Genomic DNA, 24189 nt, shown 5'->3' with positions numbered 1-24189 from the left:
ATGAAACGAAGTTAATAAATAGAATAAACAGGATCAGATGAGGGGCGGAGACAGACGGAATAGGAACACAAGACATTTCAAAACAAAAGTCCAAACCAAGGTGCAGGCTGTGACAATAATAAAGTCTGAAATTAAAAAAAAAAATCTTTTATTATCTCTCTTACTTTTTTTTTTAACAATATATTTATTGATTTTCAACAATAGTAAGGCAAATAGACAAACACTGACAAGACAAGATCGAGAAACATAATTGACAAAAGATCACTGTGTTGTATCTTATACTTGGTTTTATATAATTTGAGACTTGAAATTTGTTGTTAGAAACAGATTTTAATTTTTTTTTCATTATAAAATGTCTACATTTCTATTTAAAATTAGCATGCATGGTAAAACAGGTTGTGTGTTGACTGTGTGACCAACAGTCATATTTAAATTGTACTGTTTCACTTAAACTGCCCTCTTCATTTTCATTAGTTTTATTATGGGGAATTCATAATGGCTTGTTACGTCCCAGATGGTGAGTTGGGTCTAGGGGTATGAAGCAGGGACGTGGCATAAAGAAAACCCACCACCAGTGTCGGATTGGGACGGTGCGGGGGGAAAAACACACGGACACGGGAGCAATGTACAACAAAAAAAGTGAAATGTATTAAAGATATTTACAAAGTGACAAAAGAATATTTACAAGAATATATATATATATACAGAAATATTTACACATGGACACGGAGAGGGGAGAGAACTATAGACGGTGCCAAAGGAATGAACGAAATATAACAGGAACCACCCTAACTGCCTACGGAAACACACACGTAACTACGAGAAACTAAAAAGGTGGCAGAGCCAAAATAAACCTAACTACACTCACTGCCTACAAAACAAAACATACAATAGTGGCACCCGCCTCTAACCTAACCCCTATACACAGTTGACTCCTAGCGCGGGGATCCCCTTCTTACCTATTCTTCTCCCCACGCCAATCGAAAGCAACCAAAACCAATCCGTAATCCAAATCCGTAGTCAACAATAACAACAGTCAAACACGATATACAGCGAGTAACTATAACACAATAGAGCACAAGCAAACGCAAAACGAGACCGAAATCTACCCACAGCTAACAACTGGCATCTTTAAATTTCCGCGCCCCATCTCCGGTTGGCCATCCGACGAGGGGTGCTCCGTCTTTGGTTGGCTGGCTGGGAACACGGAGGTGGGACGCAACACCAGGCCAGGTGGGGAGTGGCAGCTGTTCGCGCCACCGCTGGATCCCTGCGTCAGGTGACAGGAGAGGGTAGAGAGAGAGAGAGAAAACACAAGACGCGAACAAGACGCAACCACACACAAATGCGCCACACGTAACAGGCTTTATTCAGACTCATCACGCACTATAACACATACAGTGTGTTTACAGTACAGTCAGTCAGACATAATTACAACACAATTACTGCCCAAATCAAACACATACATTACACACAAATCTGGTCAATGCACATAACATTATCAGTGTGGCATATGAGTTTTTCTTTTAAACAAAAACACTTACTGCACTGTATGATTAAAATGAAGTAAAAAAACAACTTTAATTCAAAGAAGATCTGTGATATTTTCAGACATTTAGCCTTGTTAAGGAAGATGTTTCTCAATTCAGTTCAGATATGTAGAGTCAACTTATACATCGAGAGAGAATAAGGAAACTCCTACATTATCAAAGTGCAAAACTCTGTCCTGGTATGATGTGAATGAAAATCAAAGACACTGTTGCTATGATACTGTAGCTTAAAAACACTCACTGTGTGGTATTACAAATAAGAAACTGATTATCTTCACCTTCATACACTTTTAGAATTAGACCTCATAAACTGATGATGATGATTTTCATATCTTTACTTTTGATGTGAAATTTTTGCTCATTAATTATTGTGGGTTTGAACTAATTGCGCTGTCCTGCTGTTACACAACACTTCACTGGTAAGACCCTCAGAGGAGAGAGTTTACAGTTATAACAGAGGAACGGAAACATTCTCTCAGTAAAAGTGTGTGTGAAGGTGTGTAGGTGTGTGTTATTTAGAGGATCAGAGAATGAGAGTTTTTCTCTGTCCCAGTCCAGTTCCACTCTGATCCTCTGGAGTTTTTTATTCACTGTCAGTCGAACAAATGACCTTCCTGAGGCCCGTGACCTGTATTTACGATCATATAACCCAACACCCCAGACACCAGCGTTAAAGAACGTCTTTCCCTTCCTCTGCTTTGACTCTGTGGTCACACCCACGTCCCAGTATGTACTGTCCCCAACATCAACATCCCAGCAGTGTGTCCCTGAGTTAATGCCCTCAGAGCCCAACACACATGCATATGTATCAAATCTCTCTGGATTATCAGGAATCTGCTGTTTCTTATTATTGTATCTCACACTGGTCAGATCCTCAGACAGGATGAGCCATGGTGCTGCAGTGTTGGGGTCCAGAATCACAGGAGCTGCAGAGAGAGAACAGAGACAGAGAGATTGAATGAATATTCAGTGTGTTTAAATGTTTATACTTTTATTAATTTATCATCACTGATTATTGAGATTCACAGTATTTAGACAATGTGCTAAAGAGTACTACGCTTAGATAAGTTGTGTGTGTTCTGTATTAGTTTCATATTTACTGTGTTAGTTGTGTGTGTTCTGTATTAGTTGTGTGTATGTTGTATTAGCTGTATATCTATTGTGTGTGTGTGTGTGTGTGTGTGTATGTATTTTGTGTGTGTGCGTGCACGTGAGATGGTTTAATTGTGTGTGGTGTATTAGTTTTGTGTAGAGTTTAAGCTGCATGTATTGTATTAGTTGTGTGTTGAGAGCTGTTATAGTCTGGTTTCTCTTCTTATGCCACCCTGCTACACCCTGGGATTAAATCTATTCTATTCAGTCATATATGTGAGATTTGTGTCTATACTGATATGTATTTACCATCTATAATTTAATTTGAAGATGAGCTGTGTGGTGTTTGTGTTTTAAACACTTGCAGTAATTTCTGATGTCTTTACATTTGTCCTGTGTTTTGATCTGTGTGTTGTGATTCACACTGCCACATAAATTCCTGTCTTTCATTCACTACAAACTCACTCTCTCTCTCTCTCTCTCTCTCTCTCTCTCACTTACTCTTTCTGTTGCTCTCTCTCTCTCTCTCTGTTCCCCCCGCTTCCCTCTCTCTCTCTCTCTCTCTTTCTCTCTCTCTCTCTCTCCCTCTCTGCTCCGCCTGCTTCCCTCTCTCTCTCTCTCTCTCTCTCCCCTTCTCTCTGCTTCCCTCTCTCTTTCTCTCTCTCCCTCTCTCTCTCTGTCTTTGTTTCTCTCTCTCTTTCATATTTTGTCATTCTCATAATTCCTTCAGACTGTCTTAGCGATCAACTCCATCATACTAGACCAGTATCTGATGAAAACTGTAAGAGAGAGATCATAAGTCCTTTGTAACATGGTAAAAATAAACTCACTGTAAGAGAGGGATCATAAGTACATGAGCATTATTAGATGATGTGCTTTTACTATTTTTTCTTTTTAAACCTCATTATCTTGTAACCAATATCATATAGCCTAATTTTCCTTTCTTTCTTTCTTTCTTTCTTTCTTTCTTTCTTTCTTTCTTTCTTTCTTTCTTTCTTTCTTTCTTTCTTTCTTTCTTTCTTTCTCTCTCTGACATTCCACCTGTCTCATAATAACTACAAACTGTCTTAGACTTCATAATCCTACATTCAGAGCAGTATCCAATGAACACTGTAAGAGAGTGATCATAAGTGTATGAGTACAATACATTACTATATGAGATTCTTTTAATTTTCTGTTTTGTTCCATCTCATTATCTTGTACATAAACTCACTGTATTGAACAATGTCCTGCATCTTCTCCCACACTCTGAACTTCAGGTTGCCCAGGTGTTTTGCCACATTGATCAGTGCTCCTGAAAGCATCTGTGGATCCTGCAGTGTGCACTGGGCTCTGGAATAACATTCAGGAGTCAGTGCTGCTGTGGATTTTGTATCAGAGAAAAAGAAGAGAGTTAAGAGACAGGTTACTTACCTTTTCTTTGTGGCCTCAAAGTTCTGTGAAAAGAGATCAAACGTGTTAATCATCAGTTATTTACTAATAGTGTGCAATTTATTTGAGGGGGGTTATGGGGAGGGAGAGAGACATAGGTGTTCTTACTTTCAGAAATGTGATGTCTTTAGCTTTGATCTCCTCTTCAATGGTTCTGATTGTGTCTGAGAGAGAGGAAATCTCTCTGGTCACTTTCTCAATCTTCTCCTTCATCATCTGACTCTTCTGCTCCTCTTCCTCTCTCAGTGCAGTTATCCTGACTGTCTCTTCATCTCGTAAAAACTGATGAAGTTTCTCAAACTCCTCCTTGATTTGCCTCTCAGTGTTTTTGGCCTGAGTCTGAAATGAGAAATGTAAAAATATTTAATGATCACTGTGCTCTGTCCTAAGGATACTGAAAATATTTCAGAATCGTTGTTTAATTTTTCTGTGATGTACTCTGTTGTTTTATTTCAGCTAAGCTTGCTTTTGTAAAAAAGTTCATAGTGACTCAATACAAGTTTTACTGACTATTCTCACCTTTATGTGCTCTGCTGTTTCATCACAGGTCAGTTTGACTTTTTTAAAGATCTCCAGTTTCTCCTGTAAGGGCTTCAGTGTAGTCTTCAGTTCCTCCTGAAATAAATAAGTAGATTTTTAGAGAAAGTCACTGGTTTCTAGTTGGATTCTGTAGAGTGTATGTGTGTGTGTGATATAATGACCAGATCTCAGCAAACTTCACAGTCATTTGACATGATAAATGAATGAGCACTTTAGTGGAACCAACCTGACCTGCACAGATCAGAGATCCACAGACACACACAGACACACACAGACACACACACACACACACACACACACACTGTATTTCACCTTTTAAACCTGTATAACATCAAAGAGAGACTGACCTGATTTTGCTGATATTATTAAAACTAATTGCTATAATTCATATACAGTGTATTAAGTCACACCTGAGCCCAACCCCAAATACAAAGTTTTAAACACAAACACAGTATAGTAACCTGACTTTGTTCATTTCATTTTCACTTCATTTCATTTCATTCATTCCAAAGCGACACAGCATGAGGTCAAGTCACTACATGTGGAGATGTTGTTTTCCCACTTTTAGAATAACTGAAATTTAATATTATTTCAGAAAACACTTCTCTGTGCTTTTTAAGCGAAAATATTATTTCAGTGTTTAATAACCGCAATACTTATCTTACCCTGTTATCATGAGCAGCTTCGTCTATTGGACAGCATTTGTGGTTTGTGTGTTTTTTTGAATCCCGACACACCACACACACAGTCTGTTTATCCTCCAGACAGAAGAGTTTGAGTTTCTCACTGTGCAGACTGCAGAACTCCTCAGATCCTGATGAAGTTGTCTGAATTTTTCCCTGTAAAAAAGCCTCACACAGGTTCTTTAACTCAAAGTTAAGAGGAAGTTCAGATTTTGATGATCTTCTCCTGCAAACTGGACACTCCTGAGTTCCCTTCTTTTCCCAGAATTCCTGCAGACAGACTTTACAGACACTGTGACCACATGACAGGACAAGAGGATCCTTAAAGACTTCATGGCACACAGGACAGGAGAGATCCTCTTCTGATATCTGAGAAGCCATGTTGTAACAGGTCCGCTCCTGCTGTTACTCCTTATATTTTAGCTTTACTTTCACTTTCTGATTTATGGTTATAAAACAGACTATAAACTCACAAGAATCTGTTCTCTATTTACAGTCCATAGTGATCTGCAGACTGATGTAAATCAACGATTGCTTAACAATAATTAAACTTTAAAATAAGTTTGGTTTAATTTGTCAGGTAGAACTCTTCTGCCATTCCAAACGAACTGACACTTCCTGACTTCACTGGTTCTTGCGAAGTGTGTCAGAGGGCAGGGTTTCAAATAAAGGATTCTGATTGGTTCACAATTTCTTGTGTCTTTTAAAAAATGTCAGATTCTCCCCCTAGAGGACCAACAGTTAAAGGCTCTTCTACAACTGGTTACTGGGTCCTCAGTGCAGACAGATAGTGTATCAACTGTCTGTTTACTGCTCAGTTAGTGTAACAGTAAATTACAAAATATAATATTATATATTTTATAGATATATAATAAGTTATATACAGCATATCACATCTCCCACAAAAAGTAGGTTTGAAGCACACTGATTTTATTTGACTTGTTTTATAATATATGACAAATATACCTCAGTCTTAATTTAATATCCGTCCATTAATAAAGTCTGAAATTAAAAAAAAAAATCTTTTATTGTATCTATTACTTTTTTTCAACAATATATTTATTGATTTTCAACAGTAGTAAGGCAAATAGACAAACATCAACAAGACAAGATCGAGAAACTTAACTGACAAAAGATTACTGTGTTGTATCTTTTACTTATAGTTTTATATAATGTGAGACTTGAGATTTGTTGTTAGAAACAGATTTTAATGTTTTTTCATCATAAAATGTCTACATTTCTATTCAAAGTTAGCATGGTAATTAGCAGGTTTTGTTTTGATTGTGTGACCAACAGTCATATTTAAATTGCACTATTTCATTTAAACAATCCTCTTCATTTTCATTAGTTTTATTATTTATATATTCATCATCATCCTCATCTCCATTATCAGTCTTCTCACCTTCATCTTTTCCCCCAACATCACCCTCACATTCATTATCACAATCCTTATCTTCATTTTCTTCACCATCATCCTCATTCTTAGTCATGATCACCACCCTCCTCATCCTCATCTTTTCCATCTTCTCTGTTTTTATCATTTCCATTATTGCCATAACTCTCACAGTGACTGACTCTCCTCTGAAATGTCCACTGTGGTATAAGCCAGTGGTGCAATAACAGTGAAAAGTCGGTGGTCCACTATGTAAAATGCACTATAATGAGTGATCCAGCATTTCTACAATCCTCATAATTTTTTACAAATCTTTTTATCTATATAAAAGAATAGGTGATATGAGGCACAATATCAAATATCCCCAAATTCATAAAAACATCAATCACGATGAAATGGGTATTATCCTGTCAGATGTTTCTCATTTTTATGCATTAATCAGTAATTACAAACTTAATATTATTAGGAGCAGTGCTGCCCTCTACTGGAGCAGGATGTTAAGTTTAAATATGTGAATTACTAAACTGAATTTCCTCCTCTATACAGTGAGGAGATTATTAGAGCGTTAAAGTTTGTGTTCTTATTGTTTTATATAAAAATATAAACCAAGTACAGTAGTTTTCAATTTAAAAGTTTAAAATTTAAACTGCATAACTGCAAATTGCAAATTTTGTGTAGGATTTATGAAGTTATGGGTGGACTCTTTAATCCTGTTCTCCAGAAAACAGACTCAAAAGCGCAAACACAAGTGGCAAGTTAACACCTCCCTCTTGAAATTATGCCTCACAACTGGTCTTTCGAACAACACTCAATATAATTATCAATGACATTAAAAGGTTTTCCACTCACAAATTCAACTGCTATCCAGACTGTCTCATGTATCTGTCACTATTTTAGCTGCGTCTCTCAGAATGTGGAGTTGTCAGTTGTTCACCTCTGACTGTTGGTACCTGTCACTCATGTTGTGAAATCACAGCACAAACAGAACTAAAGATATGGTGCTGGTAAACAGTAAACATATGAATGTTGTGTTGATTTACATTTACATTTACATGAAAAGATGGAATCATTTAAATTGTGTAGCATACAGCTGTTATTTATTGTATTTATGGAGCCTCATTACATGGCGAAGAAATACTCTCCTGTGGACACACTTTGTCGTTCCTCCGAGGATCCAGTGTATAGTGTGTCTGACCTCTGCATCCCAGCAGTGTGTCCCTCAGTTAAAGCCCTCAGAGCCCAGCACACATGGATACATGAAATCAAATCTATTTAGATTTGCATAGATATCCTGTTACTTTTCTTCTCTTATATTCATCTTATTACGCTCATTCACAATGTCTTAACCACAGTTAACATTTTCACTCATTCCCAGGTACATTTGGGAAGTGTGTCAAAGCTCAGATTTAAACCATGATGTCCACACAGAAGATGTTAGGCATGAACTTTCTCACTGCGCCTTCAGCTGTGTGTGTGTGTATGTGTGTGTGTGTGTGTGTGTGTGTGTGTGTGTGACAGAGAGAGAGAGAGAAAAAATAAACTCTTTGCAGTGGAAACAAGAAAAAAAACAACTTATGATTCATTTATTAATCATAAGTTATTAGAGTGAGTTATATGAGTTATAGGCATAATGCGATGTTCAGTGGGAGATGCGTCACAAAGTCTTTAACCAATGACAGTGTTAAAATAAAGACATCTGGGCAGTGAAACCTTTTGACAGACACTAATACATGGTGTTATAGATATGGATTTCTATAACTATAATCATATTTATTGACCAATGAGGAGCCAGTGAGATGGTGGAGCAAGAGGATGGCTGTGATGAATGATCTGAGCTCATTTATAAATGGTACAATGTAATTCTGACCATATCTGTATAATTTAATATAAGAGAATGAAAAGAAATGTGAAATTAACTGGTCTAAACACAGATACTGTTTTAAATTTGAAATCACAACTGGAAATTTCACATTAATATGAAGCCTTTTCTCATTTACCATCATACATTAGCTGTAACTGTGCTGTTTCACTGTTACACAACATTTCACTGGTAAGACCCTCAGAGGAGAAAGTTTACAGGCATTAGCAAGGTATGGAGACATTGTCTTAGAAAAAGTGTGTGTGAAGGTGTGTAGGTGTGTGTTATTTAGAAGATCAGAGAATGAGAGTTTTCCTCTGTCCCAGTCCAATTTCACTCTGATCATCTGGAGTTTATTATTCACTGTTAGTGGAACATATGACCCTCCTGGTGCCCATGACTTGTATTTACCATCATGTATCCGAACACCCCAGACACCAGTGTCAAAGAATGTCTCCCCCTTCCTCTGCTTTGACCTTGTGGTCTCACCCAAGGACCAGCATGTACTCTCTCCAACATCAACATCCCAGCAGTGTGTCCCTGAGTTAAAGCCCTCAGAGCCCAGCACACACGTATACCAATTAAATCTCTCTGGATTATCAGTAATCTGCTGTTTGTCATCACTGAATCTCACATTGGTCAGATCCTCAGACAGGATGAGTCGTGGTCCTGCAGTGTTGGGGTCCAGAATCACAGGAGCTGAAGAGAGGGAACAGAGATAAAGACAGAGATTAAATATACAGTATGTTTGCATGTTTATACAATTTTTTTTAGATTTAGCTACACTTATTGTTATTTACCACACCTTTATCCAATTATTGTTGACGTGATTAAATATTTGTTTAATCACGTCCGGTTTAATCACGTCCGGCATTTATTTATTTAGTTATTCATACCAATTTAATTTCATTACTGATATTATTCAGCCAAGTGTGTACTGTACTGTGTGTGTGTGTGTGTGTGTGTGTGTGCACGCACGAGCCAGTGTGTGTGTTTTGTTGGTATGTGTGGAATGAATGACAACAGTAGCTGTGTGTGTTGTATTATAATATTCTTTAACATACTATAATATTATATTACAGTATATCATAGTATATAACACTGTGTATACACTGTATACAACTGGGTTGTTTTAGTTACATAAGCTGCACTTGTTGTATTAATTGTGAACTGAGAGTTGGTTTAATCTGGTCTAACACTCTGAGATTCTCCTCTTATTCCACCTTGTTACACTCTGGGTTTAAATCCACTCTGTTAAGTCATTGTGAGATTTGTGTCTATTATAATAGGAATTTCATTCACTGTATATAGTTTTATTTTAAGATGAGCTGTATGGTCTTTGTGAAATTACTGCAAGATAAACACTTGCAATAATTTGTGGTGTCTTTAAATTTCTCCTGTGTTTTGATCTGTGTGTTGTGTTTTGCATAAATTCCTGTCCTTTATGCATGACAAGCTCAAAAAGGAAATATTTTCCAAATGTGACTGGGAGAAATCACTGTCACATGTTAGTCTCCTCATCTTGAAGATGTTCCAGTCTTTTCTTTTTCTGTTCATTTCTGTTCCAGACAGACTATTAGTTATAAACTACACTCACAGCCTGTCATTATCATCTCAACATTTTGCTATGATTTTTTTTTACGCCTCAGTGTGTTTGTCTAGGTGAGTTATGTTATTTTCATCATATAGCCCAATTTTCCTTTCTTTCTTTCTTTCTTTCTTTCTTTCTTTCTTTCTTTCTTTCTCTCTCTGACATTCCACCTGTCTCATAGTAACTACAAACTGTCTTAGACTTCATTATCCTACATTCAGACCAGTATCCAATGAACATTGTAAGAGAGTGATCATAAGTGTATGAGTAAAATACATGACTAGATGAGATTCTTTTATTTGTCTGTTTTGTTCCATCTCACTATCTTGAACATAAACTCACTGTATTGAATAATGTCATGCATTTATTCCCAGACTCTGAACTTCAGGTTGCCCAGGTGCTTTGCCACATTGATCAGTGCTCCTGAAACCACCTCTGGATCCTGCAGTGTGCACTGGGCTCTGGAATAACATTCAGAAATCAGTGCTGCTGTGGGTTTTGTACCACAGAAAAAGAAGAGAGTTAAGAGACAGGTTACTTACGTTTTCTTTGTGGCCTCAAAGTTCTGTAAGAGATCAGATGTATTAATCATCAATTATTTACTAATAGTGTGCAATTTATTGAGGGCTGTTATGGGGAGAGAGACATAGGTGTTCTTACTTTCAGAAATGTGATGTCTTTAGCTTTGATCTCCTCTTCTATGACTCTGATTGTGTCTGAGAGAGAGGAAATCTCTCTACTCATCTCCTCAATCTTCTCCTTCATCATCTGACTCTTCTGCTCCTCTTCCTCTCTCAGTGCAATTATCCTGACTGTCTCCTCATCTCGTAAAAACTGATGAAGTTTCTCAAACTCCTGCTTGATTTGCCTCTCAGTGTTTTTGGCCTGAGTCTGAAATGAGAAACAGAAATATTTAATGATCACTGTGTACTGTACTAAGGATGCTGAAAATATTTCAAAATCATTGTTTAATTTTTGGAAATGATCATTATTGCTCCTGTGATGCACTTTATTGTTTTATTTTAGCTAAGCTTGCTTTTATAAAAAGTTCATAATGACTCAATACAAGTTTTACTAACTATTCTCACCTCTATGTGTTCTGCTGTTTTATCACAGGTCAGTTTGACTTTTTTAAAGATCTCCAGTTTCTCCTGTAAGGGTTTCAGTGTAGTCTTCAGTTCTTCCTGAAATAAATAAGTAGATTTTTAGAGAAAGCCTCTGGTTTCTAGTTGGATTCTGTAGAGTGTGTGTGTGATATAATGACCAGATCTCAGCAAACCATACAGTCATTTGACATGATAAATGAATGAGCACTTTAGTGGAACCGACCTGACCTACACAGATCAGAGAACCAGAGCCACACACACACACACACACACACACACACACACACACACACACACACACACACAGTGTATTTTACCTTTTAATCCTGTATAACATCAAAGAGAGACTGACCTGATTTTGCTGATATTATTAAAACTAATTAATATAATTCAGATACAGTGTGTTAAGTCACACCTGAACCCAACCCAAACACAAAGTTTAAAACACAGACACAGTATAGTAACCTGACTGTGTTCATCTCATTTTCACTTCATTTCATGTCATTCATTCCAAAGCTACACAGCATGACGTCAAATTGCATTTGGAGATTTGGAGGTTTTCCCAGTTTTAGAATAAATTAAATTTAATATCATTTCAGAAAACACTTCTCTGCGCTTTTTAAGCTAAAATATTATTGCGGTGTTTAATAACCACAATACTGATCTTACCCTGCTATCATGAGCAGCTTCGTCTATTGGACAGAATCTGTGGTTTGTGTGTTTTTTTGAATCCCGACACACCACACACACAGACTGTTTATCCTTCAGACAGAAGAGTTTGAGTTTCTCACTGTGCAGACTACAGACCTCCTCAGACCCTGATGAAGTTGTCTGAATTTTTCCCTGTGAAAAAACCTCACACAGGTTCTTTAACTCAAAGTTAAGAGGAGGGTCAGATTTTGATGATCTTCTCCTGCAAACTGGACACTCCTGAGTTCCCTTCTTTTCCCAGAATTCCTGCAGACAGACTTTACAGACACTGTGACCACATGACAGGACAAGAGGATCCTTAAAGACTTCACGGCAGACAGGACAGGAGAAATCCTCTTCTGATATCTGAGAAGCCATGTTGTAACGGGTCCACTCCTGCTGTGATTCCTTGTATTTCAGCTTTACTTTCACTTTCTGATTTATGGTTATAAAGCATATTATAAACTCACAGGAACCTGTCTTCTATGTATAGTCCACTGTGACCTGCAGACTCTGTAAATCCTTTAATCAATGATTGCTTAACAATAATTAAACTTTAAAATAAGTTTGGTTTAATTTGTCAGGTAGAACTCTTCTGCCATTCCAAATGAACTAACACTTCCTGACTTAACTGTTTCTTGCAAAGTGTGTCAGAGGGCAGGGTTTCAAATAAAGGATTCTGATTGGTTCACAATTTTTTGTGACTTTTAAAAATGTCAGATTTCCCCCCAGGAGGCATGGTGGCGCAGTGGGTATCACTGTCGCCTCACAGCAAGAAGGTCTTGGGTGTGATTCCCAGGTTCGATTCTCTGGAGTTTGCATGTTCTCCCCGTGTCTGCGGGGGCTTCCTCCGGGAGCTCCGGTTTCCTCCCACAGGAACTGGAGTCACTAAATTGCCCCTAGGTATGAATGTGAGTGTGTTTGTCTGTGTGTCTGCCCTGTGATGGACTGGTGACCTGTCCAGAGTGTTTCCCTGCCTTTCGCCCTATGAGCTAGGATAGGCTCCAGCACCCCCCGTGACCCTAATCAGGATAAGTGGCTTAGATAGTGAACGAGTGAGTGAGATTCTCCCCCAGAGGACCAACAGTTAAAGGCTCTTCTACAACTGGTTCCTGGGTCCTCAGTGCAGACAGATAGTGTATCGACTGTCTGTTTACTGCTCAGTTAGTGTAACAGTAAATTAGAAAATATAATATTATATATTTTATTGATATATAATAAGTTATATACAGCATATCAGATCTCCCACAAAAAGTAGGTTTGAAGCACACTGATTTTATTTTACTTGTTTTATAATATATGGGAAATATACTTCAGTCTTAATTTAACACCTGTCCATTAATAAAGTCTGAAAAAAAAAATCTTTTATTGTATTGTATTTGTTTTTCAACAATAGTAAGGCATATAGACAAACATCAACAAGACAAGATCGAGAAACTTAATTGACAAAAGATTACTGTGTTGTATCTTTTACTTATTGTTTTATCTAATCTGAGACTTGAAATTTGTTGTTAGAAACAGATTTGAATGTTTTTTCATCATAAAATGTCTACATTTCTATTCAAAATTAGCATGGTCATTAGCAGGTTTTGTTTTGATTGTGTGACCAACAGTCATATTTAAATTGCACTATTTCATTTAAACAATCCTCTTCATTTTCATTAGTTTTATTATTTATATATTCATCATCATCCTCATCTCCATTATCAGTCGTCTCACCTTCATCTTTTCCCCCAAAATCACCCTCACACTCATTATCACCATCCTTATCTTCATCATCATCATCATCATCATCATTCTCAGTCATGATCACCACCCTCTTCATCCTCATCTTTTCCATCTTCTCTGTTTTTATCATTTCCATTATTGCCATAACTCTCATAACTCTCTCAACTCTCACTTTCCTCTGAAATATCCACTGTGGTATAAGTCAGTGGTGCAATGAGTGATCCAGCATTTCTACAATCCCGGTAATTTTTTTTACAAATCTTTTTATCTGTACAAAAGAATAGGTGATATGAGGCACAATATCAAATATCCAGAAATTCATAAAAACATGAATCACGATGAAATGGGTATTATCCTGTCAGATGTTTCTCATTTTTATGCATTAATCAGTAATTACAAACTTAATATTATTAGGAGCTGTGCTGCCCTCTACTGGAGCAGGATGTTAAGTTTAAATATGTGAATTACTAAACTGAATTTCCTCCTCTATACAGCGAGGAGATTATTAGAGCTTTAAAATCAGGAGTGTTCTTATTGTTTTATATAAAATATGAACCAATTACAGTAGTTTTCAATTTAAAAGTTTAAAATTTAAACTGCATAACTGCAAATTTCAAATTTTGTGTAGGATTTATGAAGTTATGGGTGGACTCAGTTAATACTGTTCTCCAGAAAACAGACTCAAAAGCGCAAATGCAAGTGGTAACTTAACATCTCCCTCTTGAAATTATGCCACATAACTGGTCTTTTGAACAACACTCAATATGGTTATCAATGACATGAAAAAGTTTTCCTCTTACAAACTGCTATCCAGACTTTCTCATGTATCTGTCACTATTTTAGCTGCGTCTCTCAGAATGTGGAGTTGTCAGTGGTTCACCTCTGACTTTTGGTACCTGTCACTCATGTTGTGAAATCACAGTACAAACAGAACTAAAGATATGGTGCTTGTAAACAGTAAACATATGAATGTTGTGTTGATTTACATTTACATTTACATGAAAAGATGGAATCATTTAAACTGTGCAGCGTACAGCTGTTGGAATTTTACAGTATAGTGGATGTGTGGTTAGGTTCACTTTCAGACAATTAACTGACATTACTTGACACAGTGTACCCACCCACCGCCCCCTCAAACTGTCTCTTTGGGCTCTCTCCAGTCCCCTTACTCTCCCAACAGACTCTTCAGGAAGTGGAGATACCAGTCATGGGGAATACGCAGTGCACTTGCCAGTATTAGTCAGTAGAGGGCGATGTTACCACTGCACGAATGATCTGTGCAGGGACAGCAGGCAAATGACTCTGTCAAGTGGGTGTAAGCAAAAGGCGATTTGTTATTTTTTAACAGGGGAGATGGCCCAATGGCCAACAGGGGGGATGGCCCAATGGTCAGTAACACTGCTCCATAGAGTATATAAGGGGATGGCAGGTTAACAAAGGGGGTGCATTTTGGTCATTTTGCTAACAAGGGGGATGGCATCCCCCTACAAATTGCCTACTGGGTGTAAGTACAGAAAAAAGTGAAATCGCTGTTTTACAGCTTCATGTATCATATGGACTTGGTCGCTATTTCACTCATCAATGTAACCCACTAGGGTTAGTACATGTCTATGAAAGGAATGGATCAGACCCCAGGGTTTTACAATGAAAGAATTATTTTGTTCAGTTGGCCAAATAATGTTATTGAGAAACTCTCCCATCACTCTCGTTTTTAAAGCTGCTTATCCGAAATTAGGGTGGTGGGGGGTGCTGGAGGGGTGACGGTGCCAGCGGTCATTGGGCAGAACACCCTAAGAAGGTCACCAGAGGTCACCAGTCCATCGCCGGGCAGGCCCACAGGCAAACACACCCACATTCATACCTCTTCAAGGCAATTTAGTATCTCCAACTCAACTAACTTACATGTCTGGACTGTGAGAGGAAACCGGAGCTCCCAGAGGAAGCTCACACAGACACAGGGAGAACATGCAAACTCCACACAGAGAGGACCCTGGCCGCCCGGCCGGGAATTGAGTGACAGCACCACCCTACTGCCCTTACTGAGGAACTTAGTTATTAAATAAATTAACTAAGGAACTGAAACAGATAAATAATCAAAGTTACTACAGTGCTATCCTACCAAAACAAACATAAACATATATAAAGCAAATATAACTTAACAGAACAAATGAAGCAACATATCATAATCAGAATTCTCAACACAGTTTCAATATTAGTTATCAGCTGATAGCTGACCTGCAGTGTGCAGCCTTACAAAAAAATCAGTGTGTGTGTGTATGTGTGTGTGTGTATCTGTGTGTGAGTGCATTTGTCCTGTGTGTGGACCACACAGTCATACCACACTACACAGTTCAAAGTTCATCAGGTGAATGATGGGCATTACACTGAAGTTTTCCTTATCTGTACACAATTTTCTCTCCTAGTCTGGATGGCTCACCATCTCTTCAGCAAATGAACAAACAAACAAACAAACAAAAACTGTCCTGTGTTGTAAAACAAGCCCACAGCAATATGTTCACAACCACTGCACTTTTACCTCTTCAAGAGCAGTGAAAAAAAAAAAGAAACTTTGCATGGTAGTGTGGTGGGTAGCACTGCTGCCTCAGAGCAAGAAGGTCTCGGGTTTGATTCCCAGCCGGGCGGCCATGGTCCTTTCTGTGTGGAGTTTGCATGTTCTTTCCCCGTGTCTGTGTGGGTTTCCTCCGGGAACTCCGGTTTACTCCCACAGTCCAAAGACATGCAGGTTAGGTGAATTGGAGACACCGGGTATGAATGTGTGTGAGTGTGTTTGTCTGTGTGTCTGTCCTGCGATGGCCTCATTACCTGGCGAAGAAATACTCTCCTTTCCTGTAAACACACTTTGTCGTTCCTCCGAGGATCCAGTGTATAGTGTGTCTGACCTCATCATTCCAGCAGTGTGTCCCTCAGTTAAAGCCCTCAGAGCCCAGCACACATGGACACATGAAATCAAATCTGTTTAGATTTGCATGGATATCCTGTTACTTTTCTTCCTTTGTATTCATCATATCTTGCTCATTCACAATGTCTTAATCACAGTTCACATTTTCACCCTTATCATCATTCCCGGGCACATTTGAGAAGTGTGTCAAAGCTCAGCTTTAAACCATGATGTCCACACAGAAGGTAATCTGGTACAATGTTAGGCATGAACCTTCCCACTGCCTCCTCAACTTTTCCAACACTGAATGTTTTCAGGATATATAAGAGAGGTCTGGTATTTTTCACATGTTCCTTTTTTCCTGTCTGAACTGGTTTCACCTTCAACCTTCTTGTGATAAAGGAGCAAATGAACAAACAGTTTATAATTACACTAGCATGTGTGACCTACATCACCAACAGTGATTGGACCAAATGAGAATGGGAGGTCTTCTCAGCAGGCAGTCAGATAAAAATGAAACACACTTCATAAACTCTTGAAAAGAGCTGAATGGAAACAGTCATTTTAAAATAATGGTGATTAGATGGAGCTCAAGTGTGTGTTTCTCTCACTGATCTGTGTGAAACAAGGAGAAAGAAAAGAACTTCCCGTCTCTATTTATTCTTTCTTTTTGTCCTTTGACTGAGAACAATGCGTTATGTAAGAGCATGAGGAACAAATCCTCAGGGGGTTGAGAAGGATTTGAAATGACATAGTTACCTGAGAGAGTATGGTGATGATGTGTTTTTGTTTTTAGGAGAGGAGGAATTGAACTCACATACATTTTTCACCATCACATTCAGAACAAATGAAGAAACATTAGTTATATTTTATAGTTTCATATTCCAATCAGGTTGTGGCGGCAGTGGGACTATTTTAATTGTTCAGGCGCCAGGTGATTTCCACCGCCACTCAGACAGGGTAGTTAAGAAAATAAAATTATGATTATAAGGAATAATAACGATGTTTGCTTTAGCTGAAGTTAACCAAACATCACAAACACTGCTTTTTATTTATTTATCTATCTATTTATGTAAAGAAACACATGTCAGACCGGAAACGTCAAAAGATGTATTATGTTTCATCGTTTGGTACGCGGAAACAAAGTCTCTTTCGGATTAAACGAGGCAGTCGTCTGCTGGGAGGAAGGATGGTAGTGGCCGCGACAAAAAAAAAGAAAAAAGAAAAGAATAGAAAGAGAAGATAGAGGGAAAAAAAACTTATCTTCAAAGTCTGCTTCGATAGCCTGCTTCCAACAGAAACAATTTCAAGCAATTTGTAAGAAAAAAATTAACACACTGAGGAAAACGCAGGATTCAGACTTTTAAAATTCCCGCGACATAGCGAAATTAAATGCAATTAATTTTCAACAGTGATACCACACAGGGCAACCCGGGCGCCAGAGGAAAATACAAAAACAAAAAACAAAATTTAAACAAGCAAGAAATAAAACAGCTATCACAAAGAAAACTTCAACAGAAGCCTAAGGGTAATGCTAATTATATGAGCGGTCAACGTTTGGACCGGACACAAAAAAGAGGCTAAAACCACAATAATTAACCACACCGCTGCCGTGTCACCTGCTTAAAAACGATAAACAATTCACAACATAATTGTGAGCAGAAAAATGATCACGCCGCAGAATGAAAAGGCCGCTCTCTCTACAACGTTCAAACCAGCTAAGCGCGTCCGGACAGCGCAGAAACCCAAAATGTACCAGGAGCGAACAGTAGCGACACACCAGGTAGAGGAAGTGAATGAGAGAGAGTGCAGTGTTACCCGGGCAGATATTTATAAACAATGACCATGACCCGTATGCAGACGCCATTTAAAAAAAAAAAAAAAAAAAAAAAAAAAAAAAATATATATATATATATATATATATATATATATACACACACACACACACATATATATATTATTTTATATATATTCACATATATATTATAGGGAGACATGGTTCTTATCGCCACAAAGTCAAATGCTATTTGACCCAAAAGAAGAAAACTTCAGTATTTACTGGTAAACTTTGAAAACCTTAAATCTTTCAGTAGCTAATCTTTGACTCAGTGGCTCACTTTCTTATCCAGGTGTAAGACCAGTGTGAAGGTTCAGCAGATATAAAAAGTGTGTTCAATACTGATGACACTGAGATCTGAGAAAAGGGAAGTCCGAGGAACTAGAGAAAATGTTGGACACAATTCAGTTGAAGAGACAGAAAAGAATCATTCAAAGCCCATAAAGAAGAAAACTATTAACATCTGAATTCAGTCACACATTGGAGATCATTGTTCTACACTGACAACAATGACACTGTTTATGAAATAAAACAGCCAGGATAGAAACAGACAGAATACATATGAAAAGAACATATTCAGTGACTAGGCTACAGTCTATGATGTATGTAACTATACAGTACTAGTCACAAATCTCTTCTGAGTAATTAGTGAGTGATTTTACTAAACAAATATTGTCTATGGAAATAGAACAGACAATAAGTCTCTGCCATGTGAAATTTCCAGCCTACAGCCTAAAACTGTTCGCAATATTTGGAAAGCCTTTAGTAAAATGTATCCACTTTCTCCATAAAGTTTCATTCTAGGCCTTTTGCTATGTTGTGTTACCCTCTGCTGTTTGAATGAAATCTCACAGGATATTATATATTTCACCTAATGTATTGTTTTTCATCCAGTGCTTCTAGGTGACAGTCAAGAAAAGCTACTCTGTCATATATGTAAATCTCTGTGATTACACACACTGTGAACAGTAAAGTTGTCTCTCCATTTAACACACACAACAGATGCAGGAGCAGTGGGCAGCATTAGAGTTAAGTGCCTTGCGCAAGGGCACACAGCTGTGGATGTTGGGTCTGGGAATCAAACTGGCAACCCTCCAGTCACAAGCCCGGTTCTCTAACCTTTAGACCACGGCTGCCCTTATAGCCTGTTGGCTAAAAATCTGTGGTTTTGCCTGCTCTATTGAATGAATTATTGTAGGAGAAATTTGCAGGCAAGATTTGAAAGGAAAAAAAAATCAAAGAAGGACACAAAGTACCTTGAAGTTCATATGAGATTCCTTAGTGGGGATGCCAAAAACACAGAGCCACCATTAACGACAGTCGTGTGGTAATATAATTCATTGAGTTACTGTCACAGACTGAAGGAGATTCTAGATGTTTGTGCAGGTCTCTCAGTTTTTATTAGACACAAACAGGACAAAACAAAAGACCTCTGGGAACTTACAGGTTTACGACTCAGACTTTGAGTATACACTGTTAATATAGCTCTACTTTGTTTTTTTATAAACACTCAGCAGGACCAGACTAAACAGAAAACAGGCGGAACAGATGATTCATTAGGAGTGAATGAACAAATTTCATAAAAAAATGGCCAGCGCAGGGGGAAAGAGAGAATCAGAGCATGACAGCTACCACAGAGATCATTTTCCAAACCCCAAACCCTTTGAGATGTAAGTGATGAGATTTAAGGATAAATACTCCATCTGGGTTGTTAAAAATGATGATCAATCAATTCATCATGTTTTTATTCCCTCCAAATCTGTTTAAAAATTATGCTGAAAAAATAATCAATGGATTGCATTTAACTCCTTTTTAACCATCATATAAAGTTATTGTCCTGTAACTGGATGTGATGTGATGTGATTTGTAGAATGTTAATATCAGTTTGTTAAATAATGGACATTTGATGTGTGTTAATTGTACAGAGACATTATAAGATCTAACTGTGCTGTTCCACTGTTACACAACACTTCACTGGTAAGATCCTCAGAGGACATAGTTTACAGTAATTACAGAAGTATGGAAACATTCTTTTAGTAAAGGTGTGTGTGTAGGTGTGCAGGTGTGTGTTATTTAGAAGATCAAGGAATGAGAGTTTTCCTCTGTCCCAGTTCAGTTCCACTCTGATCCTCTGGGGTTTATTATTCACTGTCAGTCGAACAAATGACCCTCCTGAGGCCCGTGACCCGTATTTACCATCATTTAACCACACACACCAGACACCAGTGTTAAAGAACGTCTTTCCCTTCCTCTGGTTTGACTCTGTGATCACACCCAGAAACCAGAGTGTACTGTTCCCAACATCAACATCCCAGCAGTGTGTCCCTGAGTTAAAACCCTCAGAGCCCAGAACACATTCATACCAATCAAATCTCTCTGGATTATCAGGAATCTGTTGTTTCTCATCACTGAATCTCACACTGGTCAGATCCTCAGACAGGATGAGATTTGGTGCAGCAGTGTTGGGGTCCAGAATCACAGGAGCTGAAGAGAGAGAACAGAGACAGAGAGATTGAATGAATATTCAGTGTGTTTAAATGTTTATACTTTATTAATTTCTCTTCACTGATTATTGAGATTCACAGTATTTAGACAATGTGCTAAAGAGTACTACACTTAGATAAGTTGTGAGTGTTCTGTATTAGTTTCATATTTACTGTGTTAGTTGTGTGTGTGTTGCATAAGTTGTATATCTATTTTGTGTGTGTGTTGCATTAGTTGTGTGTATGTTGTATCAGTTGTGTGTGTGTGTATGTGTCTATTGTGTGTGTGTGTGTATGTGTGTGTGTATGCACATGAGATGTATTAATTGTGTGTGGTGTATTAGTTTTGTGTAGTGTTTAAGCTGTGTGCATTGTATTAGTTGTGTGTTGTGAGCTGTTATAATCTGGTTTCTCTTCTTATGCCGCCTTGCTACACCCTGGGATTAAATCTATTCTATTCAGTCATACATGTGAGATTTGTGTCTATACTGATATGTATTGCATTTACTGTATATAATTTAATTTGAAGATGAGCTGTGTGGTGTTTGTGTTTTAAACACTTGCAGTAATTTCTGATGTATTTACATTTGTCCTGTGTTTTGATCTGTGTGTTGTGATTCACACAGCCACATAAATTCCTGTCTTTCATTCACTACAAACTCACTCTCTCTCTCTTTCACTCACTCTTTCTGTTGCTCTCTCTCTCTCTCTCTCTGCTCCCCCCGCTTCCCTCTCTCTCTCTCTCTCTCTCTCTCTCCACCCCCCTCTCTCTGCTTCCCTCTCTTTCTCTCTCTCCCTCTCTCTCTGTCTTTGTTTCTCTCTCTCTGCCTAACTCTCTCTTTCATATTTTGTCATTCTCATAATTCCTTCAGACTGTCTTAGGGATCAACTCCATCGTACTACATTCAGACCAGTATCTGATGAAAACTGTAAGAGAGAGATCATAAGTCCTTTGTAACATGGTAAAAATAAACTCACTGTAAGAGAGGGATCATAAGTACATGAGCATTATTAGATGATGTGCTTTTACTATTTTTTCTTTTTAAACCTCATTATCTTGTAACCAATATCATATAGCCTAATATTCCTTCCTTTCTTTCTTTCTTCTTTCTTTCTTTCTTTCTTTCTTTCTTTCTTTCTTTCTTTCTTTCTTTCTTTCTTTCTTTCTCTCTCTCTCTGACATTCCATCTGTCTCATAATAACTACAAACTGTCTTAGACTTCATTATCCTACATTCAGACCAGTATCTAATGAACACTGTAAGAGAGTGATCATAAGTGTATGAGTTAAATACATTACTGGATGAGATTCACTTAATTGTCTGTTTTGTTTCATCTCATTATCTTGTACATAAACTCACTGTATTGAACAATGTCATGCATCTTCTCCCACACTCTGAACTTCAGGTTGCCCAGGTGCTTTGCCACATTGATCAGTGGTCCTGAAAGCATCTCTGGATCCTGCAGTGTGCACTGGGCTCTGGAATAACATTCAGGAGTCAGTGCTGCTGTGGGTTATGTATCACAGAAACAGAAGAGAGTTAAGAGACAGGTTACTTACCTTTTCTTTGTGGCCTCAAAGTTCTGTAAGAGGAGATCAGATGTGTTAATCATCAGTTATTTACTAATTGTGTGTAATTTATTGGAGGGGGGTTAAGGAGGGGGGGGGCATTGGTGTTCTTACTTTCAGAAATGTGATGTCTTTAGTTTTGATCTTCTCCTCTATGGTTCTGATTGTGTCTGAAAGAGATGACATCTCTCTACTAATCTCCTCAATCTTCTCCTTCATCATCTGACTCTTCTGCTCCTCTTCCTCTCTCAGTGCAGTTATCCTGGCTGTCTCTTCATCTCGTAAAAACTGATGAAGTTTCTCAAACTCCTCCTTGATCTGCCTCTCAGTGTTTGTGGTCTGAGTCTGAAATGAGAAACGTAAAAATATTTAATGATCACTGTACACTGCACTAATGATACTGAAAATATTTCAAAATCATTGTTTTATTTTCAGCTTCTGGGTTTTTGAAATTGATCATTACTGTTCCTGTGATGTGCTCTGTTGTTTCATTTCAGGATAGCTTGATTTCGTAAAAACTTCATAATTATTCTGTGTTACATAGCGCATGAAATATAGCATTATAGAATTTTTAGCAGAATTTTAGTAGACTTTTTATTAACACTTCATGTGGAACTGTACAATTTATACTAATTATTCTCACCTTAATGTGTTCTGCTGTTTTATCACAGGTCAGTTTGACTTTTTTAAAGAACTCCAGTTTCTCCTGTAAGGGTTTCAGTGTAGTCTTCAGTTCCTCCTGAAATAAATAAGTAGATTTTTAGAGAAAGCCTCTGGTTTCTAGTTGGATTCTGTAGCGTGTGTGTGTGTGATATAATGACAAGATCTCAGCAAACCACACAGTCATTTGACATGATAAATGAATGAGCACTTTGGTGGAACTGACCTGACCTACACAGATCAGAGATCCACAGACACACACACACACACACACACACACACACACACACACACACACACACACCCTGTACAATGTCAAAAAGAAACTGACCTGATTTTGCTGACATTATAATAGCTTATTTCTATAATTCATATACAATGTATTAAGTCACACCTAAGCCCAACCCAAATACAAAGTTTTAAACACAGAGATAGCATAGTAACCCGACTGTGTTCATTTCATTTTCACTTCATTTCACTCATTCCAAAGCTGCACAGCATGAGGTCAAATCCCTACATGTGGAGATGTTGTTTTCCCACTTTTAGAATAACTGAAAATAACTATTATTTCAGAAAACAATTCTCTGTGCTTTTTAAGTTAAAATATTATTGCTGTGTTTAATAACCACAATACTTATCTTACCCTGCTATCATGAGCAGCTTCGTCTATTGGACGAAATTTGTGGTTTGTGTGTTTTTTTGAATCCCGACACACCACACACACAGGCTGTTTATCCTCCAGACAGAAGAGTTTGAGTTTCTCACTGTGCAGACTGCAGAGCTCCTCAGACCCTGATGAACTTGACTGAATTTTTCCCTGTAAAAAAGCCTCACACAGGTTCTTTAACTCAAAGTTAAGAGGAGGTTCAGGTTTTGATGATCTTCTCCTGCAAACTGGACACTCCTGAGTTCCCTTCTTTTCCCAGAATTCCTGCAGACAGACTTTACACACACTGTGACCACATGACAGGACAACAGGATCCTTAAAGACTTCATGGCAGACAGGACAGGAGAAATCCTCTTCTGATGATTGAGAAGTCATGTTGTAAAAGGTCAACTCCTGCTGTGATTCCTTGTAT

The 24189-nt window shown here is 37.9% G+C and overlaps 1 protein-coding gene across 1 annotated transcript; it reads right to left on the bottom strand.

Annotated features, from left to right (window-relative positions):
- Nucleotides 1–1931: 1931 nt before the first annotated feature.
- LOC115821587 (tripartite motif-containing protein 35-like) lies at nucleotides 1932–24152 on the bottom strand. Its single transcript, XM_030785398.1, has 8 exons — nucleotides 23754–24152; nucleotides 11227–11322; nucleotides 10799–11029; nucleotides 5279–5698; nucleotides 4593–4688; nucleotides 4168–4412; nucleotides 3856–3974; nucleotides 1932–2476 (listed from the first exon to the last, which is right to left on the bottom strand). Exons 1-8 carry the CDS (start codon nucleotides 24150–24152, stop codon nucleotides 1932–1934), a joined length of 2151 nt encoding a protein of 716 aa, XP_030641258.1.
- Between the last annotated feature and the right edge of the window lie 37 nt (nucleotides 24153–24189).

This window comes from Chanos chanos, chromosome 9, assembly GCF_902362185.1.
Source record: "Chanos chanos chromosome 9, fChaCha1.1, whole genome shotgun sequence".
NCBI classification, from domain to species: domain Eukaryota; kingdom Metazoa; phylum Chordata; class Actinopteri; order Gonorynchiformes; family Chanidae; genus Chanos; species Chanos chanos.
The sequence above is the reverse complement of the archived record's forward strand: the minus strand, read 5'-3'. Positions and strand labels throughout refer to the sequence as shown.